General features: G+C 39.0%; 1 protein-coding gene across 4 annotated transcripts in view; it reads left to right on the forward strand.

Annotated features, from left to right (window-relative positions):
* SLC16A4 (solute carrier family 16 member 4) overlaps positions 1–13,814 on the forward strand; it is a 30,077-nt gene extending 16,263 nt beyond the window's left edge. For 2 of the 4 annotated variants that reach the window (XM_033199826.1, XM_033199824.1), the window contains 2 exons: positions 756–849; positions 12,769–13,814. In XM_033199826.1, coding sequence (XP_033055717.1) covers positions 756–849; positions 12,769–12,896 — 222 coding nt within the window. In that variant the 3' untranslated portion in view covers positions 12,897–13,814. Of the gene's footprint in view, positions 1–755; positions 850–10,210; positions 10,332–12,748 lie in introns of those variants that run through there. The other 2 variants (XM_033199823.1, XM_033199825.1) reach the window with 2 other exon arrangements.
* Positions 13,815–20,261: the final 6,447 nt, after the last annotated feature.

Consider the following 20,261-nt stretch of genomic DNA (forward strand, 5'->3'; position numbering starts at 1 on the left):
TCAGGCAAAAATCAAGCTTCCTAAAGCTGAAATTAACTCCTTGTGATATCTGATTACTTACAAACCAATGGCTGATACCTAGCCTTAGGGGATTCAAGAATATCACCATCTGGCCAGGCGTGGTGGCTCACATCCGTAATCTCAGCACTTTGGGAGGCAGAGGTGGGTGGATCGCTGGAGCTCAGGAGTTGGAGACCAGCCTGGGCAACATGGTGAAACCCCATCTCTACGAAAAATAAAAAAATTAGCCAGGTGTGGCGGCACGCACCTGTGGTCCCAGCTACTTGGAAGTAGCTCCCTTGAGGTGGGAGGATCGCTTGAACCTGGGAGGTGAAGGTTGCAGTGAGCCAAGATCACACAACTGCACTCCACTCTGGGTGACAGAGTGAGACCTTGTCTCAAAAAAAAAAAAAGAATATCACTATCAATTCATATCGTAAATATCATTTCCTAATAGAGAAAAGCAGCAAGGTTTGGGGAAGAAAAAGTACCCATGAACCACCTACAAAATTAAAATGAAAATAAAAACTTGTATTCTTACTAATAAACTGAAAACACTGCCTGCCTAGCAGTTACTGTTCACTATTAGTCCTCAGCTCTTTCACAATATTGGGGGCAAAAAGCCAACCAACTCACCCCAGAAGTCACACTGTTCGTAGCTTGAGATGACATAAATAGTATTTGTCCCTTTTAGGCATAGGTCTCTATAGAATTTCACCCTTAATGTGGCTAACACTGAATTCTAACTCCTACAGGTTGATCTGTGTAGGAATTCTACAGTAAACAGGTTTTTGGGACTTGCCAGCTTCTTTGCTGGGATGGCTGTCCTTTCTGGACCACCTATAGCAGGTAACACCTTTCACCACATTCTGAACAAATTTCAATAGCAATAAAAGGAAACACTGATCCAGGATTAATGGTAACATGTAATGACAGTATCAGGTTAAAAGAAACAGATTATTTCTGCTTTTCCTGTATCTACTCACTCCATCACCAATGCAGGAAAATCTGAAGGCTCAGATTCTTGTATTCTCTTAAGATGTGCCTTAAGCAGATTCTTATATTCTTGGGAGTTGTAGGGCAGACCCTGGATCTATGTCTATTTGTCTGGGGGAGACAATCCAGAGTTTTTTCAGAGCTTCAAAGACCCATGATGCTTTAAAAAAAAAAAAAAAAGAAAAGAAAAGAAAAGAAAAAGGCTGGGAGCAATTGCTGACGCCTGTAATTCTAGTACTCTGGGAGGCCAAGGTGGGGGTTCTCACTTGAGCTGAGGGGTTCGAGACCAGTCTGGGCAACAGAGACCTTGTCTCTATAAAAGAAAAAACGAAACAAACAAACAAAAATCAATGAATGACTAGCATCCTGTATCTAAACATGAGTCACTTTTATAGAGCTTGAAAGGTATAGGCCTGACACTTTTGTTCTTCTGATGTGCCATATGGATGTCCAGGATTGCTTGTTATCTGTTCTTTAAGTATCTCTCTTTGAAAAGAGGCCCTTCAAATTGTGGGTACCAAGGATGGGAGGATACTTGCCCTAAAGGCCAGATCTCTATGGAGAGGCTATTGGGGGCCATTGGAAATTATTATATACAAGTACAGTAAACATTTGGGGAGTTCTCATATATAAGTTAAGTTTAAGATTCAAATTGTAGTTTTACATTCACCTTTTACCTAACTGGACATTTTATGCTTGCTGAACATTTAATCTAATACTACTACAAACTTGAATACTCACACAGAAATATTTCTAGGGAACAGACCTAAATTTCAGTTTCTCACACACCACAAGTTCTCAATGTGTTTCAATGTACAAATTACTATGACATTTCTAATCATCCACAAAAAGGAACTTAGCCTAAAACTTACTTTTGCTTCTTTTAGTCCTGAAGTAAGACAGAAGGGAGTTGATCTTGTCCCACTATCATTTTTTAAAAATTAAGTTTCAAAATGATGTTAAGTTTATACCTCTTAAGACTCAGAAAGGGGCCAGGCACAGTGGCTCACGCCTGTAATCCCAGCACTTTGGGAGGTCGAAGTGGGTGGATCACCTGAGGTCAGGAGTTCGAGACCAGCCTGGCCATCATGGAGAAACCCCGTCTCTACTAAAAATACAAAAATTAGCCAAATGTAGTGGCAGGCACCTATAATCCCAGCTAACTCGGGAGGCTGAGGCAGGAGAATTGCTTGAACCCGGGGGATGGAGGTTGCTGTGAGCCGACTTCACTTTGCACCACTTCACTCCAGCCTGGGCAACAGAGCGAGATTTCATCTCAAAAAAAAAAAAAGATTCAGAAAAAGTAAATATTAAAAGAAGGAGAGTATAAACTAAGGATAACAAGAATTGTTACTGAGAGGGCCTGGCATAGTGGCTTATGCCTATAATCTCAGCACTTAGGGAGGCCAAGGTGGGAGGATTGTGAGTCCAAGAGTTCCAGACCAGCCTGGACAAGATAGTGAGGCACCATCTCTACAAAAAAAATTTTTAAAATCAGCCAGATGTGGTGGTGCATACCTGTAGTCCCAGCTACACAGGAGGCTGAGGTAGGAGGATTGCTTGAGCCCAGGAATGAGTGCAGTGAGCCTTGATCATGCCACTGCACTCCAGCCTGGGTGATAGAGTGAGACCCTGTCTGAAAAAAAAAAATTAGTACCGGGAACAAAAAACTATGCCACTATCTGAGGTTCAATTAAGGTATACTTATTCTAAAGAAAAAATTTATATAAATATGCAACCAACTCTCTTATTTGCATTTATGAACACACCCCTTCCCATGCTATCTAACACTTAGCCTACGTTTCATACCTGGAAAGCAGGCTAGAATTATAAAGTAAAGCCCAGAATTGTTATATAGGGACTAGTAAAAAGAGGCCAAGTACCAGAAGTACCTTGCACAACTACTCTATGGCTAGTACCCAGGACAGTGAGATACAGAAAACAGAGCTCAAACACAGTTTGCTGATGCATTTTTTCAATCTTGCTCCTTCTTCACTGGCTGTCCCAGTATTGTCTTGGAACTTTTCAAGCCTATTGGGCCAAAAGTACAAGCAAGTGACAAATACAAGGGCATAGAATATCTTACTCAAATGAAAAAGACAAGCGACAAAACTATAACATGTTTAATGTCCTATATGTCTCTGTATACTTCTTAAAATAAAATGTTTAAATAGTTCAATACTCGAGAAGACAAGGCAAGTTTTCTGAAGACCATTACCTGAAAAGAAAAAGCTACAGGTATACATGTGAGTTCTGAAGTAAATTTGTTGGGTAATGATCTCATTGTTTTTATGAAAACAGACCACCACAGAGCAGATTAAAAAATAGAATATATCACTTTATTTTCAAACTTTGATTTCATACACACACACACCTATGTAATGTAAAATATGAGATATAAAATACTTTTGTCAATGAGACAAAAAAAAGTTAACAAGCTTTTGTTAGCCCAAATCCAGTATATCCTAGCACCATACGTAAGGATAAAAAACTCATAATATCTTTTTTTACCCATTAATTCAGAGAGTATTACTTAGGCAGCCATACATTCTGTAAGCTCTACAAAAAAGTCAAAGCAAGTTATAAGGTTATTGCTAAAGCTTATGTAGAAATTATTAGTCCAGGACGTGCTCCTAGTATCTTAAACAAGATTCTAACTGCAATGCTGTGCCCTTAACCATCTGTTTAAGAAAGAAATTACAGGAAAGCTTTGTTCCTCTAAGTCATTCCTCGGTGAAATGACAGAGGACATTACAAAGGCCATTAGATTTGTTCCTAACTTCTGACTCCAGCAGCAACTACCAAAGAAACATTAGAAATGTTGATGTACAGATCAACTCAGTTCTTACAGATGTAGGCAGAACTGAGTCCTTAACTGAATCAAAAGGTTTACTGGTGATGAAACATTAAATTCTCAACCAAACTTAGATCTTCAGAACTGTATGAGATTCTCATTTTTTACTTACCTAAATCTGTTATTACCAAATTGCAAAAGTTGAAACTCCTATAAAAGAGTATAGGCATTTTAAATTAGGAATCTAACAAAAGTAAAACTTCTCATAATAATCTTCAGTCAAAACACTACTTTAAAATGGTAACATTTCAGCCATGCTCTTGTAGATCACACAGACAAAAAAGGTAACACATTACATGAACAATATTTCTCTCCTTCCTGTATGAAAATAAAAAAGAAAACAATATTAGTTCTATGCAACATATTTTAATAATTCAAGGAAAGCAAAAATAGCACAAGAAATTCATAGAACCATATATACTATTCTTGTTTTTTTTAAATATAGGGAATATGGGCAAGAAAATTATACACCTCGATTTCTTACATTTCTTTCATGATTTTAAGAAATAATGGTAGCAACAAAATTCTTTATCTTTACTGAAACTGAGAGATTGAAAGGATGAAAGTTAAAACTTACCAGTCCCCACATCTCCTTTGTAAGACAACACCCTGCCCACCCACTATACCCCAAAGTCCCTTCTTATTCCTTTCCAATACTCAGTGACAATTTCAATTTTAATTAAAAAATATGGCCTGCATTAGAGTAGGTGAGTTTTAGGATTGTTCTAGGTTCCCTGACCCAGGGTAGTTAGTAGACCTAACTGTAGGCCAAATGTCACACAGCTCATCCAAACCCAACTGCTGCTTTTGGGGTTAGATGGCACCCAGAACTACACACTAGCACAAAGATGGAAGCCTTGGAAGGCTGTGGAAAAATGAGAAGTATTGATATTTTAAGCCTTATTTCTCACAGACTCCTATTAACAAAAGTAAACCTGCAAAAAGCAATATAAATACAAAAATAGTGCCTTGGGCAGAAAAGCAAGTATATCTAATCACATTCTCCAACATACAGGGCAGATGTAAGCTACTTACATGAAATTCCTACTCTTCCATTCAAGGCATTTGACATGAAAGCTCAAAATGCTCAAGGCTCAGTTTCATTTTAAAATAAAACCAAGGGACTACATTAGTTGCCTATAAAATAAAACTGAATACAGTTTCCCACTTCTCCATATTCCCCCCTTTCCCAACTGACAAATGCATACACTATGCTAACATACATATATGATCATTTAAATTAATCACAAATATCTTCTGAAAACTCCCTAAAACACTGTAAGTAATTATTTGATTACCTGGTAATCAAGTAACTATCAAATGAATATTTGAAACTTAGCATTCATTCAATAACTGTCAAGCAAATCACTAGCAGAGTACTCTGTTAAATGCTATGTGGGACACACAGAAGATAAAAGTTACTCACAGTCCTCACATCACTCACCAGGTCGTGACACAGTATTCACTCGGCCACATACACTGCCGGGACTTCATATTAAGAACAGCCTAGAACCTCTACAACTGTGAATTATTAGAATCTGCATTCTTCTACTTCATTAACTGAACACCTGATTAAGTCACTGTAGCCCATCACCTTATTTTCTTACCTTTAATTGAAGACATTCTGAGCTGTGGGACAATAAAATGACTTGAAAATATGTTGAAGTTTAAGTCAAGCAGGTATTTCACGCTTGTTTCTCCCTCCACCAGGCCCTAGAAAAATCATTTCTAATGCCAAATAGTTGTAAGTCAATTGTACTGCAGCATACGTTAAAGTCAACTAGCTCCTAAAGAAGTTTATGTCTCTATTATTTACTGATCTCATCAGAAATACCATGGAGTGAGACTGGTAATTTTGCACTATTTGTGTTTTATGGAAAAAGTTAAGTGCTAAAATATATATTCATCCATCTAAGCTCGTATCTGTCCCACTATCACAGAAAAGTCATCTCATGAAATGATAGGTCATTTCCTATCTATCCCATCCTCAATTTCAGATACAGTATTAAACAAAAATTCCATCTGTTCCTCACTCCACTATTACCAGTCCTGACCTCTAGAGTTTTATCAGTCACCTTTATCAGTTTTATCAGTCAATGGAGAATTTCTCTATGGCCTAAAATTTTACTTGCACACTCTGGAGGTTGCGGGTGAGTGGGGAGAAAGTGAGAAGGCAGAGCAAAGCCCTGTCCTCTATACATTCTGTGGGGGAAAAAAAAGGCTAAAAAAAGTAAATATTTTATGTATCTAGTGATTATTTTCCCCATAAACTACAAAGCCTTACAGATTTTTACCTTGATTCAGTTTTCCTAAGATTGATGAATACCTACAAAGCATCAAAAATAAATTCCAAATAGCTCTCTATTGTGGTTTAATAAGAGGAGGAAGAGTTCTTCCCTTATGTAACACACTTTGCAAGGCCAAAGAATCCAGCTTCCAAATCCTAATAGACACCACGATCCTTTTAATAAAACTTACAGCACACAGCCAATACTTGACGCATTCCTAGTAAATCTTATTGCAAATTTCTATCAAGGAAACTTTACTGAGTTCCCATCTAAAAAGGCCCTGAAATTTAAATTTGCTAAGCCAAGTTTCCCAAGATTTTTCGGATCATGCCACATATAGAAAATATTTGCACAATACACCCAAAGTAAAAGAACAAGATTGCCAATAGCCAGCTGGTGGCTGCAGTGGACCCAGGGATGAGAGAAAAATTGTCTCTGCACACCCTGGAAATCTGCCACTATGCTACAACCCAACCACAGGAGTTCTGATTCAACTCTGACCAGTCACCTGCAGAATTTTCAACCACTTATTAGAACTAACACCAAACACCGCATGTTCTCACTCATAGGTGGGAACTGAACAGTGAGATCACTTGGACTCGGGAAGGGGAACATCACACACCGGGGCCTATCACAGGGAGGGGGGAGAGGGGAGGGATTGCACTGGGAGTTATACCTGATGTAAATGACGAGTCGATGGGTGCTGACGAGTTGATGGGTGCAGCACACCAACATGGCACAAGTATACATATGTAACAAATCTGCACGTTATGAACATGTACCCTAGAACTTAAAGTATAATTAAAAAAAAAAAAAAAAAGAACTAACACCAAGAAACTTTGAAATTAAGGACTTTAAGTTTTTTGTTTGTTTTTTGTTTTGAGATGGACTCTCCCTCTGTCACCCAGGCTGGAGTGCAGTGGCATGATCTTGGCTCACTGCAACCTGCAGGTTCAAGTGATTCTCCCACCTCAGTCTCCAGAGTAGCTGGGACTACAGGTGTGTCCCACCATGCTCAGCTAATTTTTTCTATTTTTAGTAGAGATGGGATTTCACCATGTTGCCCACGCTGGTGTCGAACTACTGAGCTCAAGCAATCTGCCCACCTCAGCCTCCCAAAGTGCTGAGATTACAGGTGTGAGCCACTGCACCTGGCCATGTTAAGTTTTAATAAGATGACCAATAGTAAACTTACACAGTAATCTTAATAAAAATGATTCATAACTTGGCTTAACAATCAAGTTCTGAGATGTCTGAAGGTATGAATACTTTTTAGACAGGATGCTAAATTACTTTTGAAACATGTATGACCTAACACATAAAATGATGTGGAATAGTTTTAAAGTATTAACACTTAAAAAATGAATTCAGAATCCTATATTAAATATCGGCCGGGCGCGGTGGCTCAAGCCTGTAATCCCAGCACTTTGGGAGGCCGAGACGGGCGGATCACGAGGTCAGGAGATCAAGACCATCCTGGCTAACATGGTGAAACCCCGTCTCTACTAAAAAATACAAAAAAAAAAAACTAGCCGGGCGAGGTGGCGGGCGCCTGTAGTCCCAGCTACTCGGGAGGCTGAGGCAGGAGAATGGTGTAAAACCCGGGAGGCGGAGCTTGCAGTGAGCTGAGATCCGGCCACTGCACTCCAGCCCAGGAGACAGAGCAAGACTCCGTCTCAAAAAAAAAAAAAAAAAAAAAAAAAATATCTAACTTGAATGATTATTCTTATTCCTTTTTTACTGACTGTAAAAAAACTGGTTTGCACAAGTGTTTAAGGAAGCTCAGCCCAATCTTCCTATTTGTTTTAAATTATCACAGGAAACATTATTAGACATTTCTGCCTAAAACAAGTCCTATAGCCATAGATATAAGAGTCTGGATTAATAACTTCAAATACAATAATTATTATTGTTAAATAATAATTTTACTGTGCATAAGAATCAACTGAAGGCCACCCAGGATGAAGTTCTGCTTGACAGAATCCAATGAATCTGCATTATTAACATGCATCTCAGGTAAATCTGATGCAGGTAGCCTGTAGACACTGAGGAAGTGCTTACAGAGGTCTTCAGCTTAATAATTCTACATCAGCTGCCAGTTTATTCCTCAGAGTGCCAGCTACAAACAGTAATACCAGGCATAGAGTGAACATTCAGATACATGCACATTATCCTAGATTATCACTGGTATGTAATCTTGTCTTTTTCTGACATTCACAATGCTTATGCTATAACCACAAAGGAATCTAGTCTTTTCAATGTCAACTTATATGTGTGCTTCCATTTAAAATGGTGAGAATACAGTGGCTTCTGAACTATCAACAATAATTTCCTTTAAAAAAATTTACTTGGCTGGGCATGGTGGCTCACGCCTGTAATCCCAGCACTTTGGGAGGCTGAGGTGGGCGGATCACGAGGTCAGGATATCGAGACCATTCTGGCTAACACGGTGAAACCCCCCGTCTCTACTAAAAATACAAAAAATTAGCCAGGCGTGGCGGCGGATGCCTGTGGTCCCAGCTACTCGGGAGGCTGAGACAGGAGAATGGTGTGAATCCAGGAGGCGGAGCTGGGAGTGAGTGGAGATCGCGCCACTGCACTCTAGCCTGGGCGACAGAGCGAGACTCCTCTCAAAAAAAAAAAAAAAAGAAAAAAAAATTTACTTAGAAGCATTAAACTGTTTAGGGTCAGAAGTGCATCTGAACAGATTTTTCATACTGTTATAAAAAAAAAATACAGAAATCTAATAAAATCAGACACTCATTCTCTCTCCCTGTCTGTCTATCTATCTATCTATCTATCTATCTATCTATCTATCGGTTTTAAATTTTTGAGCAGGCTCTCCCTCTGTTGCCCAGGCTGGAGGGCAGTGGCACAATCACAGCTCACTGTAGCCTCAACCTTCTGGGCTCAAGTGATTCTCCCAACTCAGCCTCCTGAGTAGCTGGGACTACAGATATGTGCCATGACACCTGACTTTTTATTTCTTTAACTTTTTCTTTATTCTTTTCCAATACTTTTCTAAATTTAATTTTACTTTTTGATAGAATAGGGTCAAGGTCTGACTATGTTGCCCAGGCTGGTCTTGAACTCCTAAGCTCAAGTGATCCTTCTACCTAGGCCTCCCAAAGTGCTAAGATTATAGGCATGAGCCATCACACCTAGCCAACACCCAGCTAATTTATTACTTCTTTTTTGTAGAGATAGGGTCTCACCACATTGCCCAGTCTGGCCATGAAACCTTGGGCTCAAGCAATCTGCCTGCCTTGGCTTTCCAAAGTGCTGGGATTACAGGCATAAGTCACTGTGCCTGGCCAATCCTTTTACTTTCAACAGTAGAGAAAGGCTAGTTATTCCAACCAAATAAAGTAGATGTTCCAATACCAATGAAGCTCAAAATTTAACTTACCTAGTAGCCACTTAAATATAAGCTTGATTATAACAACTATACTTTCATAAAATAATCAGTCATATGTGTATTTCTGCATCCTACATTTTACCTCCTATTTGCTAGTATAAATACCATCCTAAAACTAAATACTCGACTGTATACTATTATCCTATTGAATGGCAATTGGATCTTAATTTAGAATTTAAAAAATACAAATATCTCAATGATCAAATATGACTGGGAGAAACAGATTTACAACAATTATTTCATCTAGGTTTTATTTCACGTAATTTTGCATGGAAATACATAGAAATAATTCTAAAACATGCTAAACATTTCCCTGCCCTGGTAAGAAAATATATTAAATATAGTCATGAGTTACTTAACAGGGATACATTCTGAGAAATGTGTTGTTAGATATTTTGTTGTCAGATGAACAGTATACCTACACACACCTAGGCTATATGGTAGAGCCTATTGCTCCTAGGCCACAAATCTATACAGCATGTTACCGTGCTGAGTACTGTAGGCAACTGTATCTAAACATTGAAAGATACTTGTGAATCTAAACAAAGTACTCATGTATCTAAACACAGGATACAGTAAAAATGCATATCATAACCTCATGAGGTTTGTCCTGTTATGTGCCACATGACTATATTTTAATACTTAATGTTTCAGAAACAGCATTCTAAGACTGAGTGAAATCCCAGCACTTTAGAAGGCCGAGGCAGACGGATCACCTGAGATCAGGAGTTTGAGACCAACCTGGCCAGCATGGCAAAACCCCATCTCTACTAAAAATACAAACAAATTAGCCAGGTGTGGTGGTGGGCACCTATAATCCCAGCAACTCAGGAGGCTGAGGCAAGAGACACTTGAACCTAGGAGTCGGAGGTTGTAGTGAACCGAGATTGCACAACTGCACTCCAGCCTGGGTGACAGAGCGAGGCTCCATCTCAAAAAACAAAAAAAAGTGAGTGTGTGTGTGAGTGAGAGAGAAAGAGTATGTGTGTGTGTGTATGTGTGTTTGTGTGTGTATAAAATGAAAGGCTCGGTCAGCATGATGGCTCACACCTGTAATCCCAGCACTCTGGGAGGCCAAGGCACGAGGATGACTTGAGGCCAGGAATTTGAGACTAGCATGGGTAACTTAAACCCAGTCTCTGTAAGAAATTAAAAAAAAAAGAAAAGAAAAGAAATAAAGAAAAGGCTTATAAACAGTTTTCCTCTTCAATCCATTTTTACTATTTTTAGCTGTGCCTACATGACATGTTAGTAGCACTGTCTACCTTTTTGTCCAAGAATTCCTAGTCTTTCCCCAGGGTGTTACTTCTGAGACTACTATTTTATAATTCACAGGTTTTATATATACACATATACATACACAGACACATACACTCTAATACATTTGCTGTGTTGGCAGGACTAAGGCAAGAATGACAAGGGACTGGGAGGGTAAGGACTGCTACCTTCCATACTCCCTCCTTTCTAGAAATGTCTACAAGAGTTCAGAGACTAGTCACCTATTTCTTAGAGATCTATTGGTCAATAACAATCAACATAACACAAAGACTTGTCCTAGTTGTTTTCACTCTAGTAACTCCAAGAAACATTTAATAGAGGTCACTGATCAAACAGGAGTCAGTAAGTAAAAAGCAACTCAAAGTTAGTTGAACTTAAAGAGGCTATAAAACATTCTATTCACTTACTGTTTACATTAATAACAGGAACACAGAGCTATAAAACAAAAATAAATTAAGTCAATTTTTTCTGGTCTGCTTGTCTCATCTCCTCTTTGTCCATAAGAGAATAAAGAGGACATGAGACAAGCAGACAGACCAGAAGAAAAAGGTGGGGGAGGGTATACTCTACATATCCAGTGAGGCATCATGATCTAAGACAGAAGGGAAAAATCAAAGACACAATGTAAGCTCCATGAGGGCAGATATTTTCATCTATTTTGTTCAGTGATATATCCCTGGAACCCAGACCTGTGTTGCCATACAGCACTGAAATTTCTTGAATAAGTGATCAGATATAATATACATAATATACTTTAGAAAAGAACTTCTCAAAGTGAGGTCAACAGATCCCCAGAGATCCCTGACACCCTTTAGGATGTCCAGGAGGTCAAAATTATTATCATGGTAATACTAAGGACATTATTTGCCTTTTTCAGTGTTGACTTTTCAATGATGTGCCTTAGCATAAATATTCTTTGCTATCACCTACTCAGTTAAAAAAAAAAAAGTGTTTCACTTAAGTTTTAGTATGTGCCATTAGCCAAAAGACTTTGAGGACCCTCCAACTTATGCTTTTAAAAAGCATTTAGGACCAGGCGCAGTGGCTCATGCTTATAATCCCAGCAGTTTGGGAGGCCGAGGTGGGCAGATCACTGGAGGTCAGGAGTTCGAGACCACCCTGGCCAACATGGCGAAACGCCGTTTCTACTAAACACAAAAAAATTAGCCGGACATGGTGGCAGGCGCCTATAATCCCAGCTACTTGGGAGACTGAGGCAGGAGAATCACTTGAACCCAGGAGGCAGAGGTTGCAGTAAGCAGAGATCGTGCCAACATACCACTCCAACCTGGGTGACAAAGCTAGGCTCTGTCTCAAAAAAAAAAAAAAAAGCATTTAGATTTCAGGGTGGAACTAGCCATTGTTTAACCCGCATGATCAAGCAGTCAGTTTCTTCTCATATATTCTCATAGCCCCCTGTACCTTCCTTTCATAGCACTTATTACATATTATTTATGTGGTTGGTACCTATCTCACCGCTGAAGTTCTGTGAGGGCAGGGACCGTATCTGTTTTGGCTCACTATTGTATCCTCAACACCTAGCAATATTAACAGGAATATAGTAAGTATTCAAGTGTTTGTTTAGTAAAGGAAAAAAGGAAACTGATATTATCACTTCTTTTTTTCTTTGGAAAATAGTAATTTATGATTATTTTCTTCATAATAGTGGTCTTCTAATAAAATTCATGGTAAAATAAAATGGTATGTGTCCCTAATTTTCTCCAACTTCCACTGTAAGATTGGAGATGGGGGTAAGTCCCTAAGTCAGGTGGAGCTCATTCAGCTTCATCAGTGAAAAACAGGACAGCTAAGAAGCTTCACTAAGTTAGAATGGGTCACAATACAGGAGGCTCCTTGCTTTGAGGAGCTACTCATGGCTGAGAATTACTAATGGCAAAATTCCTTCCCTAACAGAAATCATTCCTTCCTTCCAGGCTGGTTATATGATTATACCCAGACATACAATGGCTCTTTCTACTTCTCTGGCATATGCTATCTCCTCTCTTCAGTTTCCTTTTTTTTTGTACCATTGGCCGAAAGATGGAAAAACAGTCTGACCTGAAAGAAAGAAGACTGCAATCAAGTGAGAGCTTAACGAAAGAAAACCTAAACTAGTATGTCACTGGAAACAAAAGCTTGAAAGAAACGCATCTACATTTGTAACATGAGAAGGTAAACAAGAATTTTATTTTATTTTTTGAGATGGCGTCTCACTCTGTCACCCAGGCTGGAGTGCAGTGGCGCAATCTCGGCTCACTGCAACCTCCACATCGCAGATTCAAGCGATTCTGCCTCAGCCTTCCAAGTAGCTGGGACTACAGGCACATGCCATCACACCCAGCTAATTTTCTGTATTTTTAGTAGAGACAGGGTTTCACCATGTTAGCCAGGATGGTCTCCATCTCCTGACCTCCTGATCCGCCCGCCATGACCTCCGAAGTGCTGGGATTACAGGCATGAGTCACTGGGCACGGCCAACCAGATAAGTTTTTAAGGTTCCTTCTTGCTTTAGCATTCTGAGAAATGTCTAATTGGTAGCAAGACAAGAGTAATAGCAGCCTGTATTGTTAGTATTTAATCAAATAGTCTGAAATTTTAATCAGGTATCTTATATATTAAATAGAAATCGGAATGTACCATAATAAATCCAAACTCTCAATTACGCCATGGTAATTCAGTCACTAAAATATGTAAAGATAGAACATTTTTTCTTAATTTACCTAAGTGCGAAAAATAGCCTTTGATTGATCAGAACCCTAGAATCTGAATATTAAAACCTTACTTAGCGACTAGAATGGTATATACTCCCTCCAAAAGTTTATCTTTGTTTATTGATTAAAGGTAATCCTTACTTTCCTTGTATTACTTAGGTTCTTAATTAAAGGTAATCCTTACTTTCTTTGTATTACTTAAGTTCTTAAATTTCTATGATAAGTATGTATTGCTAAATAATAAACAGTATATAAAAATTGCTTTAAAAACTTCATTTCAAGATCATTTGAACAGCAATTTTGCCCATCAAAGTGTCATTTTCCACTACATCTAATTAACAAAATATTCACACTAAATATTGAAACATCTCTTTACATCTACAAGATTTACATGAAAGCTGAATAGGTGGTTTTAATGGGAAATATGTTTAAATTAAAAGATGTTTCTTATATATGGAATAATTATGTTAATAATATCACTTAGACTAAGCAATTGCATGTGAATAGAGAGCCTTCATTATTTGGAGTAAGCTTTTTTTTTCCTCCTCTTCCTCCTCCTGAGTGATCTTTAAGAGGAAAAAACCAGCTCGAGTTCCCTGCATCTGCAACACCAACCACCAACCTCCCTTAGCATCTCCTTCAGAATGCTTTTTTTTTTTTGAGACAGGGTCTCACTATGTGGCCCAGGCTGGAATGCAGTGGTGTGATCTCGGCTCACTGCAAACTCCACCTCCAGGGTTCAAGCTATTCTCTTGCCTCAGCCTCCCAAGTAGCTGGGATCACAGGCATTGGCCACCATGCCCGGCTAAGTTTTGTTATTTTTAATAGAGACAGGGTTTCACCATCTTGGCCATACTGGTCTCAAACTCCTGACCTCAAGTGATCCACCCGCCTCGGCCTCCCAAAGTGGTGGGATTACAGGCATGAACTACCACACCTGGCCCAGAATGCTTCTTAAACTATTACCATCATCGTTATTCTATTCTTTCATTCCTCTCTGCTTTAAAATGTCTATTGATTCCTTACAGAGAAAAACTCTAGAAGACTGGTTTTAGCTCCATACCCTGTCACTACCTATGTACGCCTTTCTCTACTAGGCACCATTTCACTTTTCACTATCTGACTCACTCAAAGGCTACCTCCTTTGGAAAAATCTTCCCCAGCAGTCATTCTCATCTGGAATCCTATCTAACTTTTAACAGATTACTACATGAACTCACATGTCAATCCTTTCCATTAGTCTGCAAGATCAACAAGATGAATGAGGTTTCATTCATCTTTGTACTCTCCAAGGCCTAGCATAAGCTTTGGAAACAAATTAATCTGGGTTCAAATCTCAGTTATGTTAAAAAAAAAAAAAACAGTAGTTGATCCTATTTAAATATGGTTTTTATGGCTTTCTAAAGCAAAAGAAAAAAGAAAACTGGTTTTCTGACTTTAAAAAATGTCATTTTTACATTTAGATGTGGATGTCTAACACTTTTACATTTTACATGTAAGAAAATATGAAAAAAATACCACCCCCTTACACATACAAACAGCAAAAATAGTTAACTAATAATAAATATCAGCTCTGCCACTTGTTACCATATGCCCTCATGAAAGTTACTTTTAAAATTAACTTCTCTGAGACCCAATTTCCTCCTCTGTAAAATGAAAATACCACCAACCTACCTCACAGACGTACTGTGAGGACTAAACCCATGAAAATATACTTGTGCCGGGCATGGTTGATCACACCTTTAATCCTAGCACTTTGAGAGCCAAGGCAGGTGGATCACTTGAGGTCAGGAGTTCAAGACCAGCCTAACCAACATGGTGAAATTCTGTCTCTACTAAAAATACAAAAATTAGCCAGGTGCAGTGTCGCACGCCTGTAGTCCCAGCTACTTAGGAGGCTGAGGCAGGGGAATTGCTTGATCCCGGGAGGCGGAGGTGGCAGTGAGATCATGCCACTGCATTCCAGCCTGGGCAACAGAGTGAGACTTCGTCTCAAAAAAAAAAAAAAGGAAATATAGTTGTATCAGGCAAAATGCCCTTCATATACAGTAGGTGCTAATGTCCATTCTGCTTTCATGTCAAAACAAAAGATAAAAGAAATCAATGATTTTATGAACCACTTTCATTAATTCCTCCTTCTCTTTAGAGTAGCAATTATTTTTAAAAGGGACTTCAACTACCTAGAGCAACCTGATCCTTCCTCCCATCTAACCAAGCTGTACATTTTAAGTAGGACCAACTAAAAAACTCCAGATTGAATTCTTAGGTTTTATGAATCTCATGCAACAGAGAAGTTCTTTATCCTACTCAACGGTAATAGGCCCTCTAAACCTGGGTGGTGGGAATTAAGAAAGCCTGAATCCCAAGACTACAGAAAGCTAACGACTTCTATAACTAATGCGTTCATCATATTAGCAATTAACTTATGATATTCCTGTTCATTTATTGCAATGTTGTCATTTTTGTGGACAATATTTTAAGATGCCATATAAAACACTTTTAGGAATCCATAATGCAGGAATATCATCCCAGCTATATACGGAGTTTCAAGAAAAGCATAATAGTTGCTGATTTTTTCTTCCCCCCTGAAGAGATTCCATAAGACAAAGAGGAAACAAATATTACACAACTTATATATGAATAAGTGCGCTTGGGGTGGTAGAGTGGTGAATAACTTTACTTCAACATCTAATAACATACCAGTCACTGAGGTAGACACGTATCTTTTTTTAAAAAAAATTTTTCAAAAAATTTTTATTTGAGACCAGGTCTTGCTGTTACCCAGGTTGGCGTGCAGTGGCACAATCACAGCTCACTGCAGCCTCTACTTCCTGGGCTCCAGTGATCCTCCCACCTCAGCCTCCCAAGTAGCTGGGACCTCAGGCGTGCACCATACCTGGCAAAATTTTGTATTTTTGGTAGAGATGGGGTTTTGCCATGTTGCCCAGGCTGGTCTAGAACTCCTAGACTCAAGTGAATCTCCCACCTCAGCCTCCCAAAGTGCGGGGATTACAGGTGTGAGCCACTGCACCCAGCCGACAAATACCCTATTTAGTCTTCATGATAACCTTCAGAATCCGATAGAGATACTATACTATGATGTCCATTCTACAAATGAAGAAACTGAAGGTCAAAGAAATTATTATTTTTTAAAAATAATTCAGTTTTATTTATTTTGAGATGGAGTTTCACTTTTGTCACCCAGGCTAGAGTGCAATGACATGATCTGGGCTCACTGCAACTTCCACCTCCCGGGTTCAAGCAATTTTCATGCCTCAGCCTCCCCAGTAGCTGGGATTACAGACGTCTACCACCAGGCCCAGCTAATTTTTGTACTTTTAGTAGAGATGTGGTTTCGCCATGTTGGCCAGGCTGGTCTTGAACTCCTGACCTCAGTTGATTTGCCCACCTGGGCCTCTCCAAATGCTGGGATTACAGGCATGAGCCACTGTGCCCAGCCTGAAGGTCAAAGAAATTAAATACCCAGCAAGTAGTGGAGTAATATTCCAAACACAATCTAACACAAAACCCTACTCTTTCCCCTTTACATTACTCTGGCTTCTTGGCAGTATCAACAGATTATGAAGCTAATTCAATTGAAAGCAGTTCTAACAAAAATCTAACTCAAATTGGCCTAAAATTTTAATGTCTGTATTGAAACAAAAAGGAGAATGCAGGCCAGGTGGCTCACATCTGTAATCCTGGCACTTTGGGAGGCTGAGGTGGGAGGATCACTTGAGTGATCAGGAGTTTAAGACCAGCTTGGGCAACACAGTGAGCCCCATCTCTACAAAAAAAATTGTTAAAAATTAGCTGGACATGGTGGCATACGCCTGTAGTCCAGGCTACTTGGGTGGCTGAGGCAGGAGGATCACTCGAGCCCAGGTGGTGGAAGCTGCAGTGAGCTATGATCATGCCACTGAACTCCAGCGTGGGCAACAGAACGAGACCTTGTCTTAAAAAAAAATAGAGAATGCAAAGATGCAAAGTACCTAAGAACCACCCCTCATCCTCCACCTCCATCAAAATTAAAACCACAAAATACATCTGCTACAATGCAATAATAATGTAGTTGTTAAGATAATTAACTTTCCTAGGTCTCCCAATACTCAGTGAACCTGATTAAAGAGAAAATAATGCCTATGTACAGGGCTACTTGTAATTCCTTAATATGTTATTATTAATAGTTGGAGTGTTTACAAATTGTAAGCCTTAAAATATACACACATATCTAGTAGAGCTATGGTAATCTGAACATAAAAGTTCAGTATACTTCACTATACTTTCTTCTCTGCTACTTCTTGGATTATGTTTAAAACTGTTAGGATATTTCCATCATTATAAAAGAAGGAATTTTCCATACATGTCATTGTAAAATACTGACACTAAAACTCTACCTTATGGTACTGTTAACCATTTGGAGTTCTTTCCCATCTATTACCTCATTATCATCACGTTAATTCTGTAACACAGTATGGATAATAATTATTATTATTTCTATTTTATATATAAGGAACAAAAGCAATTAAGAACAAGTTATTTGCTTAAAACAAAGCCAATTTTAAAACCTAATTACTGGTGCTGATTAATTAGCTCATGGCCCCTGGCTTTTCTTCTTTAATGATTCTCTAGGAGTTTAACTTTATTAAAAGCAATAATTATACTTAAATGTACTGAAATGATACTTTTGTGATTTTTTCAAATAATTGAGGTATATGTGTGATGTCCTATTTGCAAAATATGTTTATTTAGTAAATATATTTGTCTAACTGTAAAATCAGCTTTTTCCATGTGAGGAAAAAAATCATACACTATTATTTTAATTGTTTTTAAGAGAGACATAGTGTAAAACTTGGATGGTGGTTTCTCTGAAGACCTCATATAAAACCAAAGCCCAATACTTTTTATTGAGACAGGGTTTCACTCATGTTGCCTGGGCTCTAGTGCAGTGGTGCAATATCAGCTCAGTGTAACCTCTGTCTCCCAGGCTCAAGCAACTCTCCTGCCCCAGCCTCCCTCAGCCTCCGGAGTAGCTGGGACTACAGGTGCACACCACCACACCCAGCTAACTTTTGTATTTTTATTAGAGATGGAGTTTTGCCACATTGCCCAGGTTGGTCTTAAACTCCTGAGTTCAAGTGATCCCCGATTCAGGTTCCCAAAGTGCTGGGATTACAGGCATGAGCCATCACACCCGGCCCAAAGCCCAATACTTTTTAAAAGCCTTGAGTGTTTCTCTTAAGCCAGAACCACCTTGTATGAGGCTTTATATCTACATATTTGCCTCATGTGGCTACTCATTTGCCACAAATATCTACTCAATTATCTCACATTTGTCATCTATGGTCTCAACATATACACAAACAAAAAATAACTAAAGTGCTTGAAAGCAACTTATAAAATCCATTTAAAATTCTCCATGTTTTATTTCTGTGAGAATTAAATTGGCATGACTTAGGATCACTGAGGCAAATAAGTCATTTCTTGAAAAAAGTACCTGGGGCAGGGCATGGTGGCTCCTCCCCTCGGTGGGAGGCCGAGGCGGGTGGATCACTTGAGGTCAGGAGTTCGAAACCAGCCTGGCCAACATGATGAAGCCCTGTCTCTATTAAAAATACAAAAATTAGTCAGGCATGGTGGTGGGCACCCATAATCCCAGCTACTCAGGAGGCTGAGACAGGAGAATCGCTTGAACCTGGGAGGTGGAGGTTGCAGTGAGCCAAGATGGCACCACTGCACTCCAGCCTGGGAGACAGAGCGAGACTCCAACCCCAAAAAAATAAACAAATAAAAATAAAAATAAAGAACCTAATCCCTGATACATTCCGCCAGAAGCTAATATACTGTGAAATCTCCTTCCATTCAAAATGATACTCAATAACAACTTAGTGAGGCCTTTTTAGGAATACAGAGAATGAACTAGGATTAGGGTGACTGTCTGGGTCTAGACAGAAACAAAGGAGTTCTTGAGACATAGGACTTTAAGTTTTAAAGCCTGGATGAGTTGGCTACTCCTTATTAAGTAGTGGGGACTATACTCCTTATTAAGTAGTGGGGACTACATCTGGATACTTGATAGCACACAACGAAAGACTAAAGTATTTTCTAGCCACCTTCCAAATAAAAAAAAAAATCCACAAATTCATTTCTATTTTTACCTCGTGCAAGCACTAATGAGCAAAACAGAAACCAACAAAGGAGACATACAATACTTTTAATGAGAATTCATCAGAGTAGAATTAAATTAAAATTAAAAAAAAATAATTCACTTTAAGGCATTATTTGCCTTGTGAAAAGAAATTTTTTAAATGAGTTTACTTTTCCTATTGACAAGCTTCCAGCTTTTACTTTCTAAACTATTTTTTAAAGTGACAAATTGAGCAGATGTAATGGCAAGGTGTTCCACCCTTTGACCTGTGTCAACCAATCTTACGTCTTTTATCAGGAAAAAAAGAAGTCCATCCCCTAAAGGCAGTATGCCAGGACCAAGGAAATAAGGGAGACAACTTTTTTTTTTTTTTTTTTTGAGACGGAGTCTTGCTCTGTCGCCCAGGCTAGAGTGCAGTGGCCGGAGACGGAGTGCAAGCTCTGTCTCCTGGGTTTACGCCATTCTCCTGCCTCAGCCTCCCGAGTAGCCAGGACTACAGGCACCCGCCACCTCGCCCAGCTAGTTTTTTTTGTATTTTTTAGTAGAGACGGGGTTTCACCATGCTAGC

Source organism: Trachypithecus francoisi, unplaced genomic scaffold (genome assembly GCF_009764315.1).
Source record: "Trachypithecus francoisi isolate TF-2019V2 unplaced genomic scaffold, Tfra_2.0 Lachesis_group5, whole genome shotgun sequence".
NCBI classification, from domain to species: Eukaryota; Metazoa; Chordata; class Mammalia; order Primates; family Cercopithecidae; genus Trachypithecus; species Trachypithecus francoisi.